Consider the following 19,126-nt stretch of genomic DNA (forward strand, 5'->3'; position numbering starts at 1 on the left):
AGAATAAATAAAGGGTATAAGCAGACAATGAAAGCTCTTACAATATTTGATGATGACATTTCAGGCTATAGGCTACATGTGCACCACCAAGTCAGAACAGTAGGTTAAATTATGAGGGGAAAAGGGACCAAATTATTAAGGTGAGCCACATGTGCTACTAACAGCTTACTATATAATAAACACTTTGTATTACTTTCTTAGCTACAGTATACATATATCCCTGGTATATTACATACTTTATGTAGCAGCATACAATACATTTTTTCGACTCACCTTGTTGTGCTGTGCTCACTTGAACAGGAAGGTGGCATGGCGGTCCTTCGTGGACAAATTTTGTCATCAAACTTTGTCATCAAAGTCTGTAATTCTCTGGATTTATGGTACTTTCAAAACAACTGAGAATTCTGAAATAATAAAGGTAGAATCATGACATTAGTGATCTTCAGGCCCAAGTCTCCCTGTAGATTTTGCTGTGATGTAGTGTTCCCGTGAGTGACAGAACACTGAACTAATCACAGTGCAACTAGAGAACATTACCAACCCCAACACTTCGTATTTTCCAACATTACCAACCCCAACACTTCGTATTTTTCGGTGGCTGCCCCACCACCGCAGAAAGCACTGAGCTAGGCTGAAACACCTGCATCAAAAAATAATTGCTCAAATCTGAGTGGGCACGTGCCTTTGTGCACCTTATGGGCATGATGTCTCTTTCGGACACACCCCCATATCATTTTTTTTCCCTCAGAAAAGCAGCCGGGTTTTTTGGCGACGTCACATCTAGGAAAGTACACATTCCTGTCATAGTGCATTACTCGAAAACAAGAAGATCTTTCTTTTTATGAAAAAACGGCCGCTGACTGTCTTATGAAATATCGTAATAATTAGCTATTATTACACCAAGATTTCTGTAATAACCAGCTACATTCGTTTTTTTTCAAGCAAATAGCGTTAGCTGGCTGTCCAACGAGCTAACTGTGCTATCTAACGTTAGCTAGCTATGTTTACTTTCGTCTTCAAGCTTCGTTGATCAGTCACGGGTGCAACAACCCTGCAAGGGAAACATGGGCGATTGTGAAGTTTAAACGTTTATCTTTATATTGCCCATTGATCAATTTTGTTTACGGACATCAGACAGGGGAGCTAAATTAATAGCTAACGTTAGTTAGCAACGCTAGCTGACCAGCAACACTAACGAAGGTATGGCAAACTTGAAAGTTGTTTAGCTAAATAGCGAACGTTAGCTAGCTAGCACTAGCTGTAAACAGTAGCTATCAAGCTAACAGTTAGCTAGTAAATGTTTAATTTACCGCATATGTGGCTAGTTAGAAATGTTGACAATTTGATAAGCCAAATGTAACATTAATAATCCTTGTTATTACCGTTACAGCAATGGATAAGCCTCCTTTCAGACAAAACCAAAACTGCGGGAACTGGGAATTGAAAGAGAGATTGGGCATGGGCGGTTTTGCCCATGTCTACCTGTATCAACATCATGTAAGTATTTAACTAACGGCCACATTTTCATAAGTAACCCCTAGTACTCTAAGCTGTTCCAGAGTCCAGATTTGAATCATGGTAGCTGAATATCCTGCCAAATCAGACAAAGAGTTGGATGTATGTTTACATATAGTTGAAAGGAAGTTAACCACTTCCTAGATATGAATAGTAAGCCTGACTGGATGATATGACAGCTCAAATTTGCCAGAAGATACCTACCCTACTGTTACACTGAGCTGCACAGGGATGTGAATGCAATCATGATTACTGTGAAGCTGGTGTGTTAATGGGTTGGAAAATGTACCTCAATGCAGGGATGGGATATGCGCTGTTTTACAAATTGTACCTTTATCCACAATGCTTCATGGAGAATGTTGGAATAATGCTAGTTTTTCTGAACACCGCCCTTTTTGTCCTCGTGCTAGCTAGGAGTAGACACAGCAGCCATTATGGAATGACACATCATGTTGAACAACAAATGAGCTGATTGGCAAACACTGCCATTCCAAAATGGGTCACCGCAGCCGTGGCAACTACTAGCTAGTAGGGCCAGGACGATACTGTATCGCGATACACGTTAGTATCGTGGTACGGAAACACAGCACGAAGCGAATTTCACTTCTTTAGTAAAACAGGCTTAATGTTGGAAACAAACACCATAATGTTGTCATCCAGAGTCGAATGTATTTATTTTCCAAGCTAAAGCACACAACATTTTAAGTCAGGTTTTTAAAGGACCAATAGAATTTGGTCTGCTTCGTGTTAAAAAAATTGCATTTGAAAAAATATTGCGAAATGGTATCGTCCTGGCCCTACTAGCTAGCATGAGGATGAAAAATGGCAGTTTTCCGGGAAAACTAGCAGTATTTAAGTCTTCTCGATAGAGCAGTGTGAGTAAAGGTACAATTTGGAGTAGTGGCACATCCCATTGATGTATGTTTTCCGATCTATAGCTCTCACGTGCTCCACGGAGAAGCTCATTGTAAACAAATATAACACGGAACCCAAACCGGCTGCGTGCGATCGTGCATACAATAATTTTGTCCTCCCGTACCACAAACGATAATGATGCGCAGGTTAAAATATCAAAGCAAACTCTGAACCAATCACACTAATTTGGGGCCAGGTCGAAAAGCATTAAACATTTATGGCAATTTAGCTAGCTAGCTTGCTCTTGCTAGCTAATTTGTTCTGGGATAACGTATAAACATTGAGTTGTTATTTTACCTGAAATGCACAAGGTCCTCTACTACGACAATTAATCCACACCTAAAACGGTCAACCGAATCGTTTCTAGTCATCTCTCCTCCTTCCAGGCTTTTTATTTTCTGGATTTTATATTGTGATTGGCAACTTTCATAAATTAGGTGCATTACCGCCACTGACCTCGTTCATCTTTCAGTCACCCACATGGGTATAACCAATGAGGAGATGGCACGTGGGTACCTACATCTATAAACCAATGAGGAGATGGCAGAGGCAGGACTTTCTGCGTGATCTGCGTCACAAATAGAACTGACTTCTATTTTAGCCCTTGCCAACGCAGACGCTCGCGAGCAGTGTGGGTGCAATAATTGAATAATATAGATTTCTAAATGTATTTTGTAACGATAGGGTCAGTATCTTTTGGCAAAGGTCAAATGCCACCACTTGAAAAAAACACCCTGTAGCTTAAAAATACCTTGCTGTTTTGTGTTCTTCTCACTGTGAATTTATAAGTGCACATCTGTTGAGTTGACAAGATGAGATAATAGATGAGACTTGACTGTACTCAAATTAGTTTGATGGATACCCTAGGCTTTGTACGACATTATAAATTACGTCGAGATTCCATCTTAATTCGCTCTAACTTTATGGAAAAAGGTTTAGTCAATAAATCCAGCAACTCCTCTCATGCAGTTTTATTTCAAATGTAGTACCCAGACAGAAAATCCAATAAGCGTTTTATAGTTACATCGTTAGGGTAAGTTAACCAAAAGTGAACACACTCCAATCAGTTTCTGAGACAATTGCCCAGACTTTGTAGACAGTTTAATGCTTAAACCTCATCTTTATCAAATTATCCATTAAAGATACCAACTCAACCTACGTACGTCTACATATGGGTGGTTTAAATTGTATCAAATCTCTAGTAATCGATTATACCCACTGTCGTGTCTTTGGCTATGCCGGATTAATTGCTATGACATGCTATTCTATAAAATAATTTCTCCGTAATTAATATCACCTGATTGAGCTAATCATGTAAATGTAATTAACTAGAGAGTCGGGCACCACAAAATAATATTTATAGACCTGTTATCTTCCGAATAAACGCTTAAAGATTTAGTAATATATTTTACATCAATAGCAGTCAACATTAATCGTCATTTTACTTCAGTCTCATAACCTAGAATTAACAACTTTCAGATTATCTTCAAGAACCCTGGCTAACAATTTGAATCAGCAATACAAAATTGGGTTTTATTATTTATTTACTAAATACCTAACTAATCACACAGGATTACATATACAAATAATTAATTATACCTAGATAATTCTTTACGTCATAGCGAGCGGAACAGATATGACAGCTTGTTACACAAAGGAAAAGGGGTTTGAGTGAAAGAGCGGGAGACTGGGGAACAATGGGAAGAAGCTGTGCTATCATAAATACAGTATCTTATGCATTCTAAATTACCGTCCATTTGGAAATAGAAAATGCAATAAATATTTACTCTGAGCTGCGCTTCAGTAGGTTGGTGGTAGATGGAAGACCGTGTTGCCAAACCGAGTCCTCTGTCCTTTCAAATCAAATCAAATGTATTTATATAGCCCTTTGTACATCAGCTGATATATCAAAGTGCTGTACAGAAACCCAGCCTAAAACCCCAAACAGCAAGCAATGCAGGTGTAGAAGCACGGTGGCTAGGAAAAACTCCCTAGAAAGGCCGAAACCTAGAGAGGAACCAGGCTATGTGGGGTGGCCAGTCCTCTTCTGGCTGTGCCGGGTGGAGATTATAACAGAACATGGCCAAGATGTTCAAATGTTCATAAATGACCAGCATGGTCGAATAATAGAATTAGAATGAGAATTAGAGAACGCACACTTAGATTCACACAGGACACCGAATAGGACAGGAGAAGTACTCCAGATATAACAAACTGACCCTAGCCCCCCGACACATAAACTATTGCAGCGTAAATACTGGAGGCTGAGACAGGAGGGGTCAGGAAACACTGTGGCCCCATCCGAGGACACCCCCGGACAGGGCCAAACAGGAAGGATCTAACCCCACCCACTTTGCCAAAGCACAGCCCCCACACCACTATCTTCAACCACCAACTTACCATCCTGAGACAAGGCTGAGTATAGCCCACAAAGACCTCCGCCACGGCACAACCCAAGGGGGGGGGGGGCGCCAACCCAGACAGGATGACCCACATCAGTGAATCAACCCACTCAGGTGACGCACCCCCTCCAGGGACGGCATGAGAGAGCCCCAGTAGCCAGTGACTCAGCCCCTGTAATAGGGTTAGAGGCAGAAAATCCCAGTGGAAAGAGGGGAACCGGCCAGGCAGAGACAGCAAGGGCGGTTCGTTGCTCCAGAGCCTTTCCGTTCACCCTCCCACTCCTGGGCCAGACTACACTCAATCTTATGACCCACTGAAGAGATGAGTCTTCAGTAGAGACTTAAAGGTTGAGACCGAGTTTGCGTCTCTGACATGGGTAGGCAGACTGTTCCATAAAAATGGAGCTCTATAGGAGAAAGCCCTGCCTCCAGCTGTTTGCTTAGAAATTCTAGGGACAATTAGGAGGCCTGCGTCTTGTGACCGTAGCGTACGTGTAGGTATGTACGGCAGGACCAAATCAGAGAGATAGGTAGGAGCAAGCCCATGTAATGCTTTGTAGGTTAGCAGTAAAACCTTGAAATCAGCCCTTGCTTTGACAGGAAGCCAGTGTAGAGAGGCTAGCACTGGAGTAATATGACCAAATTTTTGGGTTCTAGTCAGGATTCTAGCAACCGTATTTAGCACTAACTGAAGTTTATTTAGTGCTTTATCCGGGTAGGTGGAAAGTAGAGCATTGCAGTAGTCTAACCTAGAAGTGACAAAAGCATGGATAAATTTTTCTGCATCATTTTTGGACAAAGTTTCTGATTTTTGCAATGTTACGTAGATGGAAAAAGCTGTCCTTGAAATGGTCTTGATATGTTCTTCAAAAGAGAGATCAGGGTCCAGAGTAACGTAATTTTTCTTTGAAGAATGTCTCTGGTGGTCACTTGGATAAGTTGTAGTAACGTCGTTGTGTGGTAGATGGGATACTCTGTCTGTTCCTTCCTAACCTGCGTTTGCAGCTGCGGTCGCTAACTCAACGGCTAGGAGGTATCACTTCTGTCGTGAATAAGAGTTCAAAGTTCATACCATTCGCAACCAAAGCTCATACTGATGTTGGCTTCGTTCTGTAGTTTTATCTGAACCATTCTGACATAGGATCGTCATCCTACCTCATTGGAACAGAGTTATGTTGTCGTCAAGGCTTTATATAGGAAGGGAGAAAAGGGGTGTGTGTCATAGTTTACAACCTCTGTCTCTTCACGTGGGCGGGCCACTGAGTGAGCAGCCCTAACTTATGAAAACCCACATCTCACATTTTAGAAGGTAAAATCACATTTCATCCCATCACAAATAATTTCATATACAAACATTTAAATTGAACAACAATTCCATGTGAATCTGATAACTCTGATGTGTAGACTTTCCACTGTAGAGTTTGTCATCTTATCATTGATGAGAATGTCTCAGATGACAACCGAACTGACATCATATTCATTAAGTACCACTGCACATGTTCAATTGTTCGGATTACCAGAATATAGTTAATTTCCCCCCACATACTGATGTTCCCAGAATCTCTATGTTGTTTTAAAAAAAATGTAACCTCAGTAGGTTAGAGAAGGAAAAAGGCGGGAAGAGGTATTTATGACTTTCATAAACCTAACTCCCAGGCCAACGTCATGACAAGACATACAGTTTATCATATTTTCATATATTCACAGAATCCATATAAAACATAAGAAATTCTTAGGTACTCACAACAACCATTCCATTTGCTTTTTCAAGGATTCTCCATAGCTACGAAGCAGCTCTCCAAACATACTCCCAGCAGAACAAAAAATACACTTTTGTTTCCTGGACAATGACCATGGGATCCTCAATGGTTCTCTAACCTCCCCTCTCAATACCACCCCGTGATATTCTATGATGGGCAGTGAATGAACAGAACCCTAAGATAACGTTATTTCAAAACTTATCCACATTTCAAGCATCTGATTAAGCATATTTCTATGTTAATCCAAACGTCAGATTAAGACTCATTTCCATATTCACACAACTCTCATATCCCAGTCACACAATGCTATTCTCAAACATACCTAATCAATTCGTTTTTCAACAATATTTTAACCTGCAGGAATATTTTCTAATTTCTATCTCATTACTTATTCCTAGGATAATGCAACTCATACATTTACATCTTTCAATACTTCTAAAATGTGGTACAGGTTTAAAACAATTACAAATGCACCTTACTATCTTATACTATATCATAAATGGTCTTAACTAGTTCACACAGATTCCGGATGTTTTTAACATTAAATGGCCAAAACAATTTCACACAGATTCTAGATATTTAACGCTAAATTACCAAACCCAGGGCATACCTGGCTAGCACATTTAAAATAATTGGAGTTCACCACTTCTGAGGATCACTTTTTTCAGAATGAGGTCCTTCTTCCAATAGGGTTTCACCAGGTACCGTGTTTCACACAGAACCCAGAGTCACCCTGGCCACTCACCCCTACAGACCGCACCAATCCCCACTCTGATCAATTCAGTGTCGGGACGTACCCCCCCCCCTCACACATGAATACACACTCAGAGCCTACGTAACAGAGGCTTTTCTTAACTCGACCTCAATTGTTTTGCTCACCTCTTTATTTAAAAAAAACAAAGTTCGAGATGTGGTATCCACTCGGCTCGCTGAATCTCAGAGCAAAGGTGGGTCCATCTACTTCGTTCCCGAAGTGTGGTCTCCCTGAGATCCCAAGTTTGAGGGATCCCTCGTGCATGATTTACCCAGGTCGTCAGGAGCAGTCACCAAGTGAAGATTCACATCCCATCCTCATCGCCAAATGTGGTGGTTAAGTTCTTTACTATCAATTGAGTAGAGACAAACTTGTCACAAGTCAGAGTTATACTTAAACTAAATATTTAATCCCTTATTAATAAGGAAGCAGGTCAATGCAACACACACATAAAGTGAATCGATTGAGTGCTCTACGATAATGATGGCTGGTTGACGATTTACGATCAAATGATTCGTTGAGAGCCCCGAGACAAAAGGACAAAGGTCTTTTATAGCCAAGATACACCCCTTTCAACCTACATGACAAACAACATATATATATATATATATATATATATAGAATGGGTCACAAGGTTAAGATTTGTATGAAAGATACCTATAATACATAGCAGAAAGTATTCGGCCCCCTTGAACTTTGCGACCTTTTGCCACATTTCAGGCTTCAAACAAAGATATACAACTTTATTTTTTGTGAAGAATGGGACACAATCATGAATCAATCATGAAGTGGAACGACATTTATTGGATATTTCAAACTTTTTTAACAAATCAAAAACTGAAAAATTGGGCATGCAAAATTATTCAGCCCCCTTAAGTTAATACTTTGTAGCGCCACCTTTTGCTGCGATTACAGCTGTAAGTCGCTTGGGGTATGTCTCTATCAGTTTTGCACATCGAGAGACTGAAATTTTTTCCCATTCCTCCTTGCAAAACAGCTCGAGCTCAGTGAGGTTGGATGGAGAGCATTTGTGAACAGCAGTTTTCAGTTATTTCCACTGATTCTCGATTGGATTCAGGTCTGGACTTTGACTTGGCCATTCTAACACCTGGATATGTTTATTTTTGAACCATTCCATTGTAGATTTTGCTTTATGTTTTGGATCATTGTCTTGTTGGAAGACAAATCTCCGTCCCAGTCTCAGGTCTTTTGCAGACTCCATCAGGTTTTCTTCCAGAATGGTCCTGTATTTGGCTCCATCCATCTTCCCATCAATTTTAACCATCTTCCCTGTCCCTGCTGAAGAAAAGCAGGCCCAAACCATGATGCTGCCACCACCATGTTTGACAGTGGGGATGGTGTGTTCAGCTGTGTTGCTTTTACGCCAAACATAACGTTTTGCATTGTTGCCAAAAAGTTCAATTTTGGTTTCATCTGACCAGAGCACCTTCTTCCACATGTTTGGTGTGTCTCCCAGTTGGCTTGTGGCAAACTTTAAACAACACTTTTTATGGATATCTTTAAGAAATGGCTTTCTTCTTGCCACTCTTCCATAAAGGCCTGATTTGTGCAATATACGACTGATTGTTGTCCTATGGACAGAGTCTCCCACCTCAGCTGTAGATCTCTGCAGTTCATCCAGAGTGATCATGGGCCTCTTGGCTGCATCTCTGATCAGTCTTCTCCTTGTATGAGCTGAAAGTTTAGAGGGACGGCCAGGTCTTGGTAGATTTGCAGTGGTCTGATACTCCTTCCATTTCAATATTATCGCTTGCACAGTGCTCCTTGGGATGTTTAAAGCTTGGGAAATCTTTTTGTATCCAAATCCGGCTTTAAACTTCTTCACAACAGTATCTCGGACCTGCCTGGTGTGTTCCTTGTTCTTCATGATGCTCTCTGCGCTTTTAACGGACCTCTGAGACTATCACAGTGCAGGTGCATTTATACGGAGACTTGATTACACACAGGTGGATTGTATTTATCATCATTAGTCATTTAGGTCAACATTGTATCATTCAGAGATCCTCACTGAACTTCTGGAGAGAGTTTGCTGCACTGAAAGTAAAGGGGCTGAATAATTTTGCACGCCCAATTATTCAGTTTTTGATTTGTTAAAAAAGTTTGAAATATACAATAAATGTCGTTCCACTTCATGATTGTGTCCCACTTGTTGTTGATTCTTCACAAAAAAATACAGTTTTATATCTTTATGTTTGAAGCCTGAAATGTGGCAAAAGGTCGCAAAGTTCATGGGGGCCGAATACTTTCGCAAGGCACTGTATCTGCTGTGTCAACAGTTTTCATTGTATAGAGAGAGACCAGTGTCTGTCCCTCCGCCTCCAAACTGGAACCATCTCTCTCTGGTACCATATCGAACAGAAACATTAACTCATGCTCTGGAATGCTCTTTAGGTTTTATCACCCAAAAGACATGTAAATCTCCTCTGTGTTACCTCCCAGAGGCCCATCCTCAGTAGAACACACACACAATAGTTAACTAAATACTATATTCTGTTGCTTAAAACACCCATTTGATGCAATAAAAGTATTACAACATAATCTTGCTATTTTTCCACCATAGGACACATCAGAAAAAATTGCAGTGAAAATGTGTCGCCTGGAGTTGACAGCAAGAAACAAAGACAGATGGAGCAGAGAGATCCAGATCATGAAAAAGTTTGTCTATGTCGTATTATCCTGTGTACATCATTGAATGCCACACACGTTTGAACTGGGTGACATATACTTTTTCAATTAGTGAAATATCGGCATTTGCTTCTTGTATAGTGCATTCGGAAAGTATTCAGACCCCTTGACTTTTTCCACATTTTGTTACGTTACAGCCTTATTCTCAAATATTCTGCACAGATAATTTCAGGTCTCTCCAAAGATGTTCGATCAGACCTTCATCAGACCTTGTTTCTCATGGTTTGCACTGTATTAATCAAGTACAAAGTCTTTAGGTGCCTTTTGGAAAACTCCAAGCTCGATGTCATGTGCCTTTTACTGAGAAGTGGCTTCCGTCTGTCCACTCTACCATAAAGGCCTGTTTGGTGGAGTGCTGCAGAGATGGTTGTCCTTCTGGAAGGTTCTCCCATCGCCACAGAGGCACTCCTGAGCTCTGTCAGAGAGACCATCGAGTTATTGGTCAGACCATCGGGTTATTAGTCATCTCCCTGACCAAGGCCCTTCTCCCCCGATTTCTCAGTTTGGCAAGGCGGCCAGCTCTAGGAAGAGTCTTGGTGGTTCCAAACTTCTTCCATTTAAGAAGGATGGAGACCACTGTGTTCTTGGGGACATTCAAAGCTGCAGACATTTTTTGCTACCCTTCCCCGGGTCTGTGCTTTGACCCAATCCTGTCTCGCAGCTCTACAGTCAATTCCTTCCACCTCATGGCATCATGGTTTTTGCTCTGACATGCACTGTCAACTGTGGGACCTTATATAGACAGGTGTGTGCCTTCCCAAATAATTTCCAATCAATTGAATTTACCAAAGGTGGACTCCAAGTTGTAGAAACATCTCAAGGATGATCAATGGAAACAGGATGCACCTGAGCTCCATTTTGAGTCTCATAGCAAAGGGTCTGAATACTTATGTTAATACATGTTTAATACATGTTTGCTTTGTTGTTATGGGTTATTGTGTGTAGATGAGGCATTTTTATTGAATCCATTTTACAGTAAGGCTGTAATGTAACAAAATGAGGAAAAGGTTAAGTGGTCTGAATATTTTCCAGATGCACTGTATTTATCAAGTACAATGTTTTTCTTGCCTATTCAGGTTGAGTAATCTCAATGTAGTGACAGCCAGAGACGTGCCAGAGGAGATGAAGCACATTGCCTTAAACGATCTTCCACTGCTGGCCATGGAGTACTGTTCCAAGGGAGACCTCAGAAAGGTGTGGCAGCTGAAGATGAATACTTTATTGTCCATTCCCCTTATAGTCCACACACTTTTTCTTTTATTTGCTATAAACCCCCTTGACATATACAGACTCCCGAGTGGCATCAGCCATGTTGCAGTGCCCCTGGATCAGTGAGGGGTTATATGCCTTGCATACGGGCACAGTGACACAAATGGTTCTGTCATGAGCAGGCATTTGTCCAACAATGTGTTTATGGTTGAATTTGACAGATGCTGAGCAAGCCTGAAAATTGCTGTGGACTGAAAGAAAGTGAAGTACTTTCCCTGCTCAATGACGTTGGTATGTACTGTACCCCACTGTTGTATTGTGTATAATTGTGGGTCTGCATAGAACTGATTTCTGAATGGTCTTTATATGCAGGTTCAGGCATCCAGTATTTGCATGAAAACAAGATCATACACAGAGACCTTAAACCAGAAAACATAGTACTCCAGGAAGTCAATGGAAAGGTAACCTAATATTTATGGACTAGCACACTGTTATCATGTTTTTTTTATATAACGGTTTACATTTCTGTGTTATTGATGTTCTCTGGTGTGACTGTCTGTTTATTTTTAAAGAATACTGTTAATCTTGCAATGTTAATATGTCACAATGTTTTCCTTGTTCAGTTGGTTCACAAAATTATAGACTTGGGCTATGCCAAAGACTTGGACCAGGGGAGTCTGTGCACTTCATTTGTGGGAACACTGCAATACCTGGTGAGCATATTATCCCTCCTGCAAGCACTCCTAGATTCCTGTTGACTTAACGTTGCGACATTGTCTCTGTCTGTTAGTCACGATTGATTAAAACCGGACTTACTAATTGATACTTGCATATCTTTTCCCCCCAGGCCCCTGAATTATTTGAGAATAAGCCTTACACTGTCACAGTGGACTACTGGAGTTTTGGCACAATGATATTTGAATGCAGTTGTGGGTTCCGGCCTTTTCTGCACAATCTTCAGCCTGTCCAGTGGTAGTTGTCCCTGCACATTTAACAGTTTTCAAGTGTTAGTTTCAATTCTGAGTGATCCTCCAAGGGAGACCAGGTAACCACCTTGAATGCCATTTGATATGTTATTCCTCAGGGCCAGCAAAGTGCGGAACAAAGGTCCCAAAGACATCATGGCTGTGGAGGAATTGAATGGGGAAGTCAGATTCTCCACACATTTACCATACCCCAACAATCTGAGCAGGTCAGACACCATCACATATTCTATTCTAGTGTCATTATTACAGTGCCTTCAGGAAGTATTCATACCCCTTGACTTATTCTACATGTTGTTACAGCCTGATTTCAAAATGGATCAAATATATTTTTCTCTCTCGCCCATCTACACACAATACCCCATAGTGACAGTGGAAACATGTTTTTGGAAATGTATTGTATGTGAAATGCAGAAATCAAATTTTAATGAGCCTTTTCTATGACACTCCAAATTGAGCTCAGTTCCATCCAATTTCCTTTGATCATCCTTGATGTCACTACAACTTGATTGGAGTCCACCTTTGGCAATTGTTTAGACATGTTTTTTAGAAAGAAACACATCTGTCAATGAGGTCCCATAGTTGACAGTGCATGTCAGAGCAGAAACTCTCATTAAGTCCAAGGAACTGTCCGTAGATCTCCGAGAGAGAATTGTGAGGAGGCATATCTGGGGAAGGGTATAAAACAATTTCTAGTCTTGAAAGTTTCCAAGAGCACATTGGTCTCCATCATTGGGAAACTGAAAAAATATTGAACTACCCAGATGCTGCCTAGAGCTGGCCGTCCAACCAAACTGAGGAACTGTGCAAGAAGGACCTTGGTCAGGGAGGTGACCCAAGAACACAATGACCACTCTGACAGAAATACAGAGTTCCTTGGTTGAGATGGGAGAACCAGCCAGAAGGACAACCGTTTCTACAGCACTTCACCAATCTGGGCCTTATGGGAGAGTGGCCAGACAGAAGCTACTCCTGAGAAAAAAACACATGACGGCACGCTTGGGAGTTTGCAAAAAGGCATTTGAAAAACTCTGAGAACATAATGCAAAAGATTCTGTGGTCTGACGAGAACCTCTTTGGCCTGAATTCAAAACTATATGTCTGGAGAAAACCAGGCACAGCTCATCACCCGTCTAACACCATCCTTACAGTGAAACGTGGTGGCAGCATCATGCTATGGGGATGATTTTCAGCGGCAGGGACTGGGAGACTGGTAAGGATAAAGGGAACAATGATTGGAGCCAAATGCAGGCAAATCCTTGATGAGAACCTGTTTCAGAGTGGAAACTACCTTCGACCGGGGCAAAGATTCACATTCCAACAGGACGATGACTTCAGGACGATGAAGCAAACAGCCAAAGCAACACTTGAATGGCTTCAGAACAAGAATGTGAAAGCCCTTGAGTGGCCCAGACTTGAATTCCATTGAAAATCTATGGAAGCTCCCAATCTAATTTAACAGGGCTTGAGAAAATCTGCAAGGAAGAATGGGAGAAAATCCCCAAATCCAGATATGCAAAACTGATACAGACATACCCAAGATGACTCAAAGCTGTAATCGGTTCTACAAAGTATTGACTTGGGTGTGAATACTTATGTAAATTAGATATCTGTATTTAATCTTCAATAAATTTGCAACCATTTCTAAAAACATGTTATCACTTTGTCATTATGGGGTATTGTGTGTAGATGTGTAATTAAAAATATATCTAATTTAAATTCAGGCTGTAACACAAGTGTGGAATAAGTCAAGGGATATGAATACTTTCTGAAGGCACTGTAACCACCGGTCTTATTCTGTCTGTGTATAGCAGGGGTGCCCAGCTCTGGACATCGAGGGATGTTTATGCTGGTTTTCATCAAATCAAAATCAAATGTATTTATATAGCCCTTCTTACATCAGCTGATATATCAAAGTGCTGTACAGAAACCATGCCTAAACCCCAAACAGCAAGCAATACAGGTGTAGAAGCACGGTGGCTAGGAAAAACTCCCTAGAAAGGCCAAAACCTAGGAAGAAACCTAGAGAGGAACCAGGCTATGAGGGGTGGGCCAGTGCTCTTCTGGCTGTGCCGGGTGAAGATTATAACAGAACATGGCCAAGGTGTTCAAATGTTCATAGATGACCAGCAGGGTCAAATAGTAATCACAGTGAACAGGTCAGGGTTCCAGGCAGAACAGTTGAAACTGGAGCAGCAGCACAGCCAGGTGGACTGGGGACAACAAGGAGTCATCATGCCAAGTAGTCCTGAGGCATGGTCCTAGGGCTCAGGTCCTCCGAGAGAGAGAATTAGAGAGAGCATACTTAAATTCACACAGGACACCGGATAAGACAGGAGAAATACTCCAGATATAACAGACTGACCCTAGCCCCCCGACACAGGAGGGGTCAGGAGACACTGTGGCCCCATCCGATGATACCCCCGGACAGGGGCCAAACAGGCAGGATATAACACCACCCACTTTGCCAAAGCACAGCCCCCACACCGCTAGAGGGATATCTTCAACCACAAATGTACCATCCTTAGACAAGGCCGAGTATAGCCCACAAAGAGCTCCGCCACGGCACAACCCAAGGGGGGGGCGCCAACCCAAACAGGAAGACCAACATCAGTGATTCAGCCCACTCAAGTGACGCACCCCTCCTAGGGACGGCATGGAAGAGCACCAGTAGGCCAGTGACTCAGGCCCTGTAATAGGGTTAGAGGCAGAGAATCCCAGTGGAGAGAGGGGAACCGGCCAGGCAGAGACAGGAAGGGCCGTTCGTTGCTCCAGTGCCTTTCCGTTCACCTTCACACTCCTGGGCCAGACTACATTCAATCATAGGACATACTGAAGAGATGAGTCTTCAGTAAAGACTTAAAGGTTGAGACCGAGTCTGCGTCTCTCACATGGGTGGTTAGACCATTCCATAAAATTGGAGCTCTATAGGAGAAAGCCCTGCCTCTAGCTGTTTGCTTAGAAATTCTAGAGACAATTAGGAGGCCTGCATCTTGTGACCGTAGTGTAGGTATGTACGGCAGGACCAAATCGGAAAGATGGGTAGGAGCAAGCCCATGTAATGCTTTGTAGGTTAGCAGTAAAACCTTGAAATCAGCCCTTGCCTTAACAGGAAGCCAGTGTAGGGAGGCTAGCACTGGAGTAATATGATACATTTTTGGGGTTCTAGTCAGGATTCTAGCAGCCGTATTTAGCACTAACTGAAGTTTATTTAGTGCTTTATCCGGGTAGCCGGAAAGTAGAGCATTGCAGTAGTCCTAGAACCTAGAAGTAACAAAAGCATGGGCAAATTGTTCTGCATAATTTTTGGACAGAAATTGTCAGATTTTTTGCAATGTTACGTAAATGGAAAAAAGCTGTCCTTGAAGCAGTCTTGATATGTTCGTGAAAAGAGAGATCAAGGTCCAGAGTAACGCCGACCTTCACAGTTTTAGTTGAGACGACTGTACAACCATCAAGATTAATTGTCAGATTTAACAGAAGATCTCTTTGTTTCTTGGGACCTAGAACAATCATCTCTGTTTTGTCCGAGTTTAAAAATAGAAAGTTTGCAGCCATCCACTTCCTTATGTCTGAAACACAGGCTTCCAGCGAGGGCACTTTTGGGGCTTTACCATGTTTCATTGAAATGTACAGCTGTGTGTCATCCGCATAGCAGTGAAAGTTAACATTATGTTTTCGAATGACTTCCCCAAGAGGTAAAATATATAGTGAAAACAATAGTGGTCCTAAAACGGAACCTTGAGGAACACCGAAATTTACAGTTGATGTGTCAGAGGACAAACCATTCACAGAGACAAACTGATATCTTTCTGACAGATAAGATCTAAACCAGGCCAGAACTTGTCCGTGTAGACCAATTTGGGTTTCCAATCTCTCCAAAAGAATATAGTGATCGATGGTATCAAAAGCAGCGCTAAGGTCTAGGAGCACGAGGACAGAGATGCAGAGCCTTGGTCTGATGCCATTAAAGGTCATCATCCTTATCTTTTAGCCACAGACTAATTTTCAACCTGGGAAACCAGGGTCCTGTTCATTAGGGTGCCAAGTAACAGAACATTGAGATAAAAAAAATAAAAACTCTTATTGTGGAGAACAAATATGGTTGTCTGTCAAAAGTAGAACAGGGAATCATGTCAGCTCAATTTATGACCACATTCTGAAAGTTTCACCTCATTGAGCAGCATTAATCGAAAACCAAGATGATAACTTGAGGGAAACGACCATGACCTGTATAGATTGAATTTGTTTCCCCTCCACCGGGGGGGTGGGGGGTGTTCATTTGCATTGCACTCATTCAGGACACTCCTGGAGCCCATGGAGATGCTGCTGCAGCTGATGCTGAAATGGGACCCTGTCCAGAGAGGAGGCAAGACTAACGCTGACAGCAAGAAACCCCTGTGCTTTGAAGTGCTGGAACAGATATTATGCATGAGGGTTAGTTCTGTAACGTATCATGCCCTATCTCTTGAGCTAACAATAGTCTTTCAAGTGTCTCTTAAGGCTGGGCTCTTATTTGATTTTCTCATGGACAATATTCAATTGACGCTTATATTTCCCATAGTGTGTTAATGTACACATAATATAGTTTTTAAACAAATGTTAAGTTTGCCTGCTCGTGCTTGTTATTTTGGATTGACTCTAGCTGCTAGCCAATCAGCTTCCTTTATTTTACCCATATCATTTATCCCATTGGCAGGTTGTCCACATCCTGAACATGACCACGGCCCAGGTCCACTCATTCCAGCTGGCCCCAGATGAGAGCCTCCATAGCCTGCAGCGCCGCATCGAGACTGAGACCAAGATCGAGTTGGTCAACCAGGAGCTGCTGCAGGAGACGGGGGTGTCGCTGGACCCCAGGAAGCCCGCAGCCCAGTGTGTCCTCGAGGGGGTGGTAAAGACTTTGGTTCCACTTCTAATGTTGTATTTTGTTAGAATATAGTTTTGATACAGCACATTGGAAATCTTAATCACCTGTTTAGCATTAACATATTTAGCAATTGACCACCATGTAAAGTGGTTGTCTTTGTGTGTTGTGCAGCGAGGCTGGGACAGTTACATAATCTATTTGTTTGACAAGAGTCTCACCAAGTACTCTGGTCCCTTCAGTGCTAGACAGCTGCCTGATAAAGTCAACACTATTGGTGAGTACTGCCTTCTCTGCCTGCTGATAAATATTGAGAGATCTAAAGGCGATCGGATGGAAATACAAGCTCATGCAATTAAATAGAGGTAGTGTTTTTTATTCTTAGACAACAAAAACAGAATTTAGCATTCAGTTAAACTTGTGCTCCTTCCATGGTTTGGTTCAAAGATGTCTTCAGTCATATGTACCAAGCCTTATGTAGGAGCTTGTTGTCCTTTTTCCTAGTGCGGGAGGCTAAGTCCCAGCTGCCCCTGGTGGTGCTGAAGAAGGTGTGGGGCGAGGCGGTGAGCTACATCTGTGGATTGAAGGACGACTACAGTAGACTGTTCCAGGGCCAGAGAGCTGCCATGTGAGTAAGCCTGCTTTACTAGACACCAAAAGAGTGAAGTTAAAGGAAGCAAGATTCTTTCTTTTGAATTTGGTAATGTCTCAAACTGGAATAGCTAAAAGAAGTTTCCAGACTTTCTTTGGAAGAATCAGCTCTTTGCTTTTTCATAAGGCATGTGTGATCTTGTTATTTTGATGTATGTTTTAGTTTTTTTAACAGACAAAGTTATTATATTCTGTGTGTTTGTCCAGGCTGAGCCTCCTGCGCTACAACACCAACCTGACCCGGTGCAAGAACGGCATGTTTGCCTTCTCCCAGCAGCTGAAGGCCAAGCTGGACTTCTTCAAGAGCAGTATCCAGTACGACCTGGAGAAGTACAGCGATCAGATGCACTATGGGATCTGTGAGTATTGGCTGGCTGATGATTGGTAGTACCAGGAATGGTCACCCACATGGCATGCAGCTGAAATGATACCCTATTCCTTATATTGAGCGATGCTTTCAACCAGGGCACAAAGTAGGGAATAGTGCCATTTTAGAAGCAATCATGGTTTTGTATTATGACAAGATAGTGTTGGTTATTTTCATGATATTTGTTTTTTCCCCCTCTCCCACAGCCTCTGAGAAGATGCTGAAAGCTTGGCAGGAGAATGAGGAGAAGGCGGCTGCATATGCACAGGTACCGGTTGGGATGGATTTTTGGTATTGAAGGCATCTTAGTTGAGCTGAATGGCTTGAGGTACAAGTTAACCACAGATCTAGGATCAGATTACCCCACCAATCCTAATCATCCCTAGCTACACCTGCTGTCTGAGCCCGATGTGTAATGTATGTTTTGTCCACTAGGTGGCCGAGGTGAGCCACCTGGACGAGGAAATCATGTCGTTACACTCAGAGATCGTGGAGCTGCAGAGGAGTCCCTATGCTCGTCGCCAAGGAGACATCATGGAGCAGCTGTGAGTGTTCTACTCTAGGCAGGAATGACAGGCTGTCTGCCTCTACTGAATTAAATGCATGAAGGGTCTAGGACAGTGGTCACCAACCTTTTCTGAGTCAAGATCACTTTCGTAGTCAAAAAGCAAGCTGATGTCTACTGCTCAGATTAAAAAATATATATATTTTTACATTAAACTGACAAACAGTTTTGTAGGAATGAGGTTTGGGCAGTTGGCCTAATACCTTATCACAGCATATGATTGATCATATATTTCAAAACTTGAGCTTTGATAACAAAATAGATCAGTTGGTTTAGCACTTGTGAGGCACTGTGGAGCATGACATGAAATAATTCCCTTTTTTATTTTACTGGACTGATGGTACCTGCATCTGATGGTCAACGAGGTCAAATCACAACGTCAGTGATCTTCAGGTGGAGAAGTCGGAGCTCTAGAAAGATGCCAGGGTTTCC

At 42.1% G+C, this 19,126-nt stretch overlaps 1 protein-coding gene across 1 annotated transcript in view; it reads left to right on the top strand.

The window, feature by feature from the left end:
- Positions 1-742: 742 nt before the first annotated feature.
- The window catches only part of LOC110499151 (inhibitor of nuclear factor kappa-B kinase subunit alpha), a 35,444-nt gene continuing 17,060 nt past the window's right edge, over positions 743-19,126 (top strand). The window contains exons 1-16 of the mRNA XM_021576096.2: positions 743-1,200; positions 1,391-1,497; positions 9,928-10,022; positions 11,129-11,246; positions 11,483-11,552; positions 11,634-11,722; positions 11,885-11,974; positions 12,109-12,233; positions 12,346-12,453; positions 16,546-16,681; positions 16,944-17,138; positions 17,286-17,388; positions 17,616-17,739; positions 17,970-18,121; positions 18,336-18,397; positions 18,565-18,674. Coding sequence (XP_021431771.1) covers positions 1,393-1,497; positions 9,928-10,022; positions 11,129-11,246; positions 11,483-11,552; positions 11,634-11,722; positions 11,885-11,974; positions 12,109-12,233; positions 12,346-12,453; positions 16,546-16,681; positions 16,944-17,138; positions 17,286-17,388; positions 17,616-17,739; positions 17,970-18,121; positions 18,336-18,397; positions 18,565-18,674 — 1,682 coding nt within the window. The 5' untranslated portion in view covers positions 743-1,200; positions 1,391-1,392. The remainder of the gene's footprint in view (positions 1,201-1,390; positions 1,498-9,927; positions 10,023-11,128; positions 11,247-11,482; positions 11,553-11,633; positions 11,723-11,884; positions 11,975-12,108; positions 12,234-12,345; positions 12,454-16,545; positions 16,682-16,943; positions 17,139-17,285; positions 17,389-17,615; positions 17,740-17,969; positions 18,122-18,335; positions 18,398-18,564; positions 18,675-19,126) is intronic.

This window comes from Oncorhynchus mykiss, chromosome 20 (genome assembly GCF_013265735.2).
Source record: "Oncorhynchus mykiss isolate Arlee chromosome 20, USDA_OmykA_1.1, whole genome shotgun sequence".
NCBI classification, from domain to species: domain Eukaryota; kingdom Metazoa; phylum Chordata; class Actinopteri; order Salmoniformes; family Salmonidae; genus Oncorhynchus; species Oncorhynchus mykiss.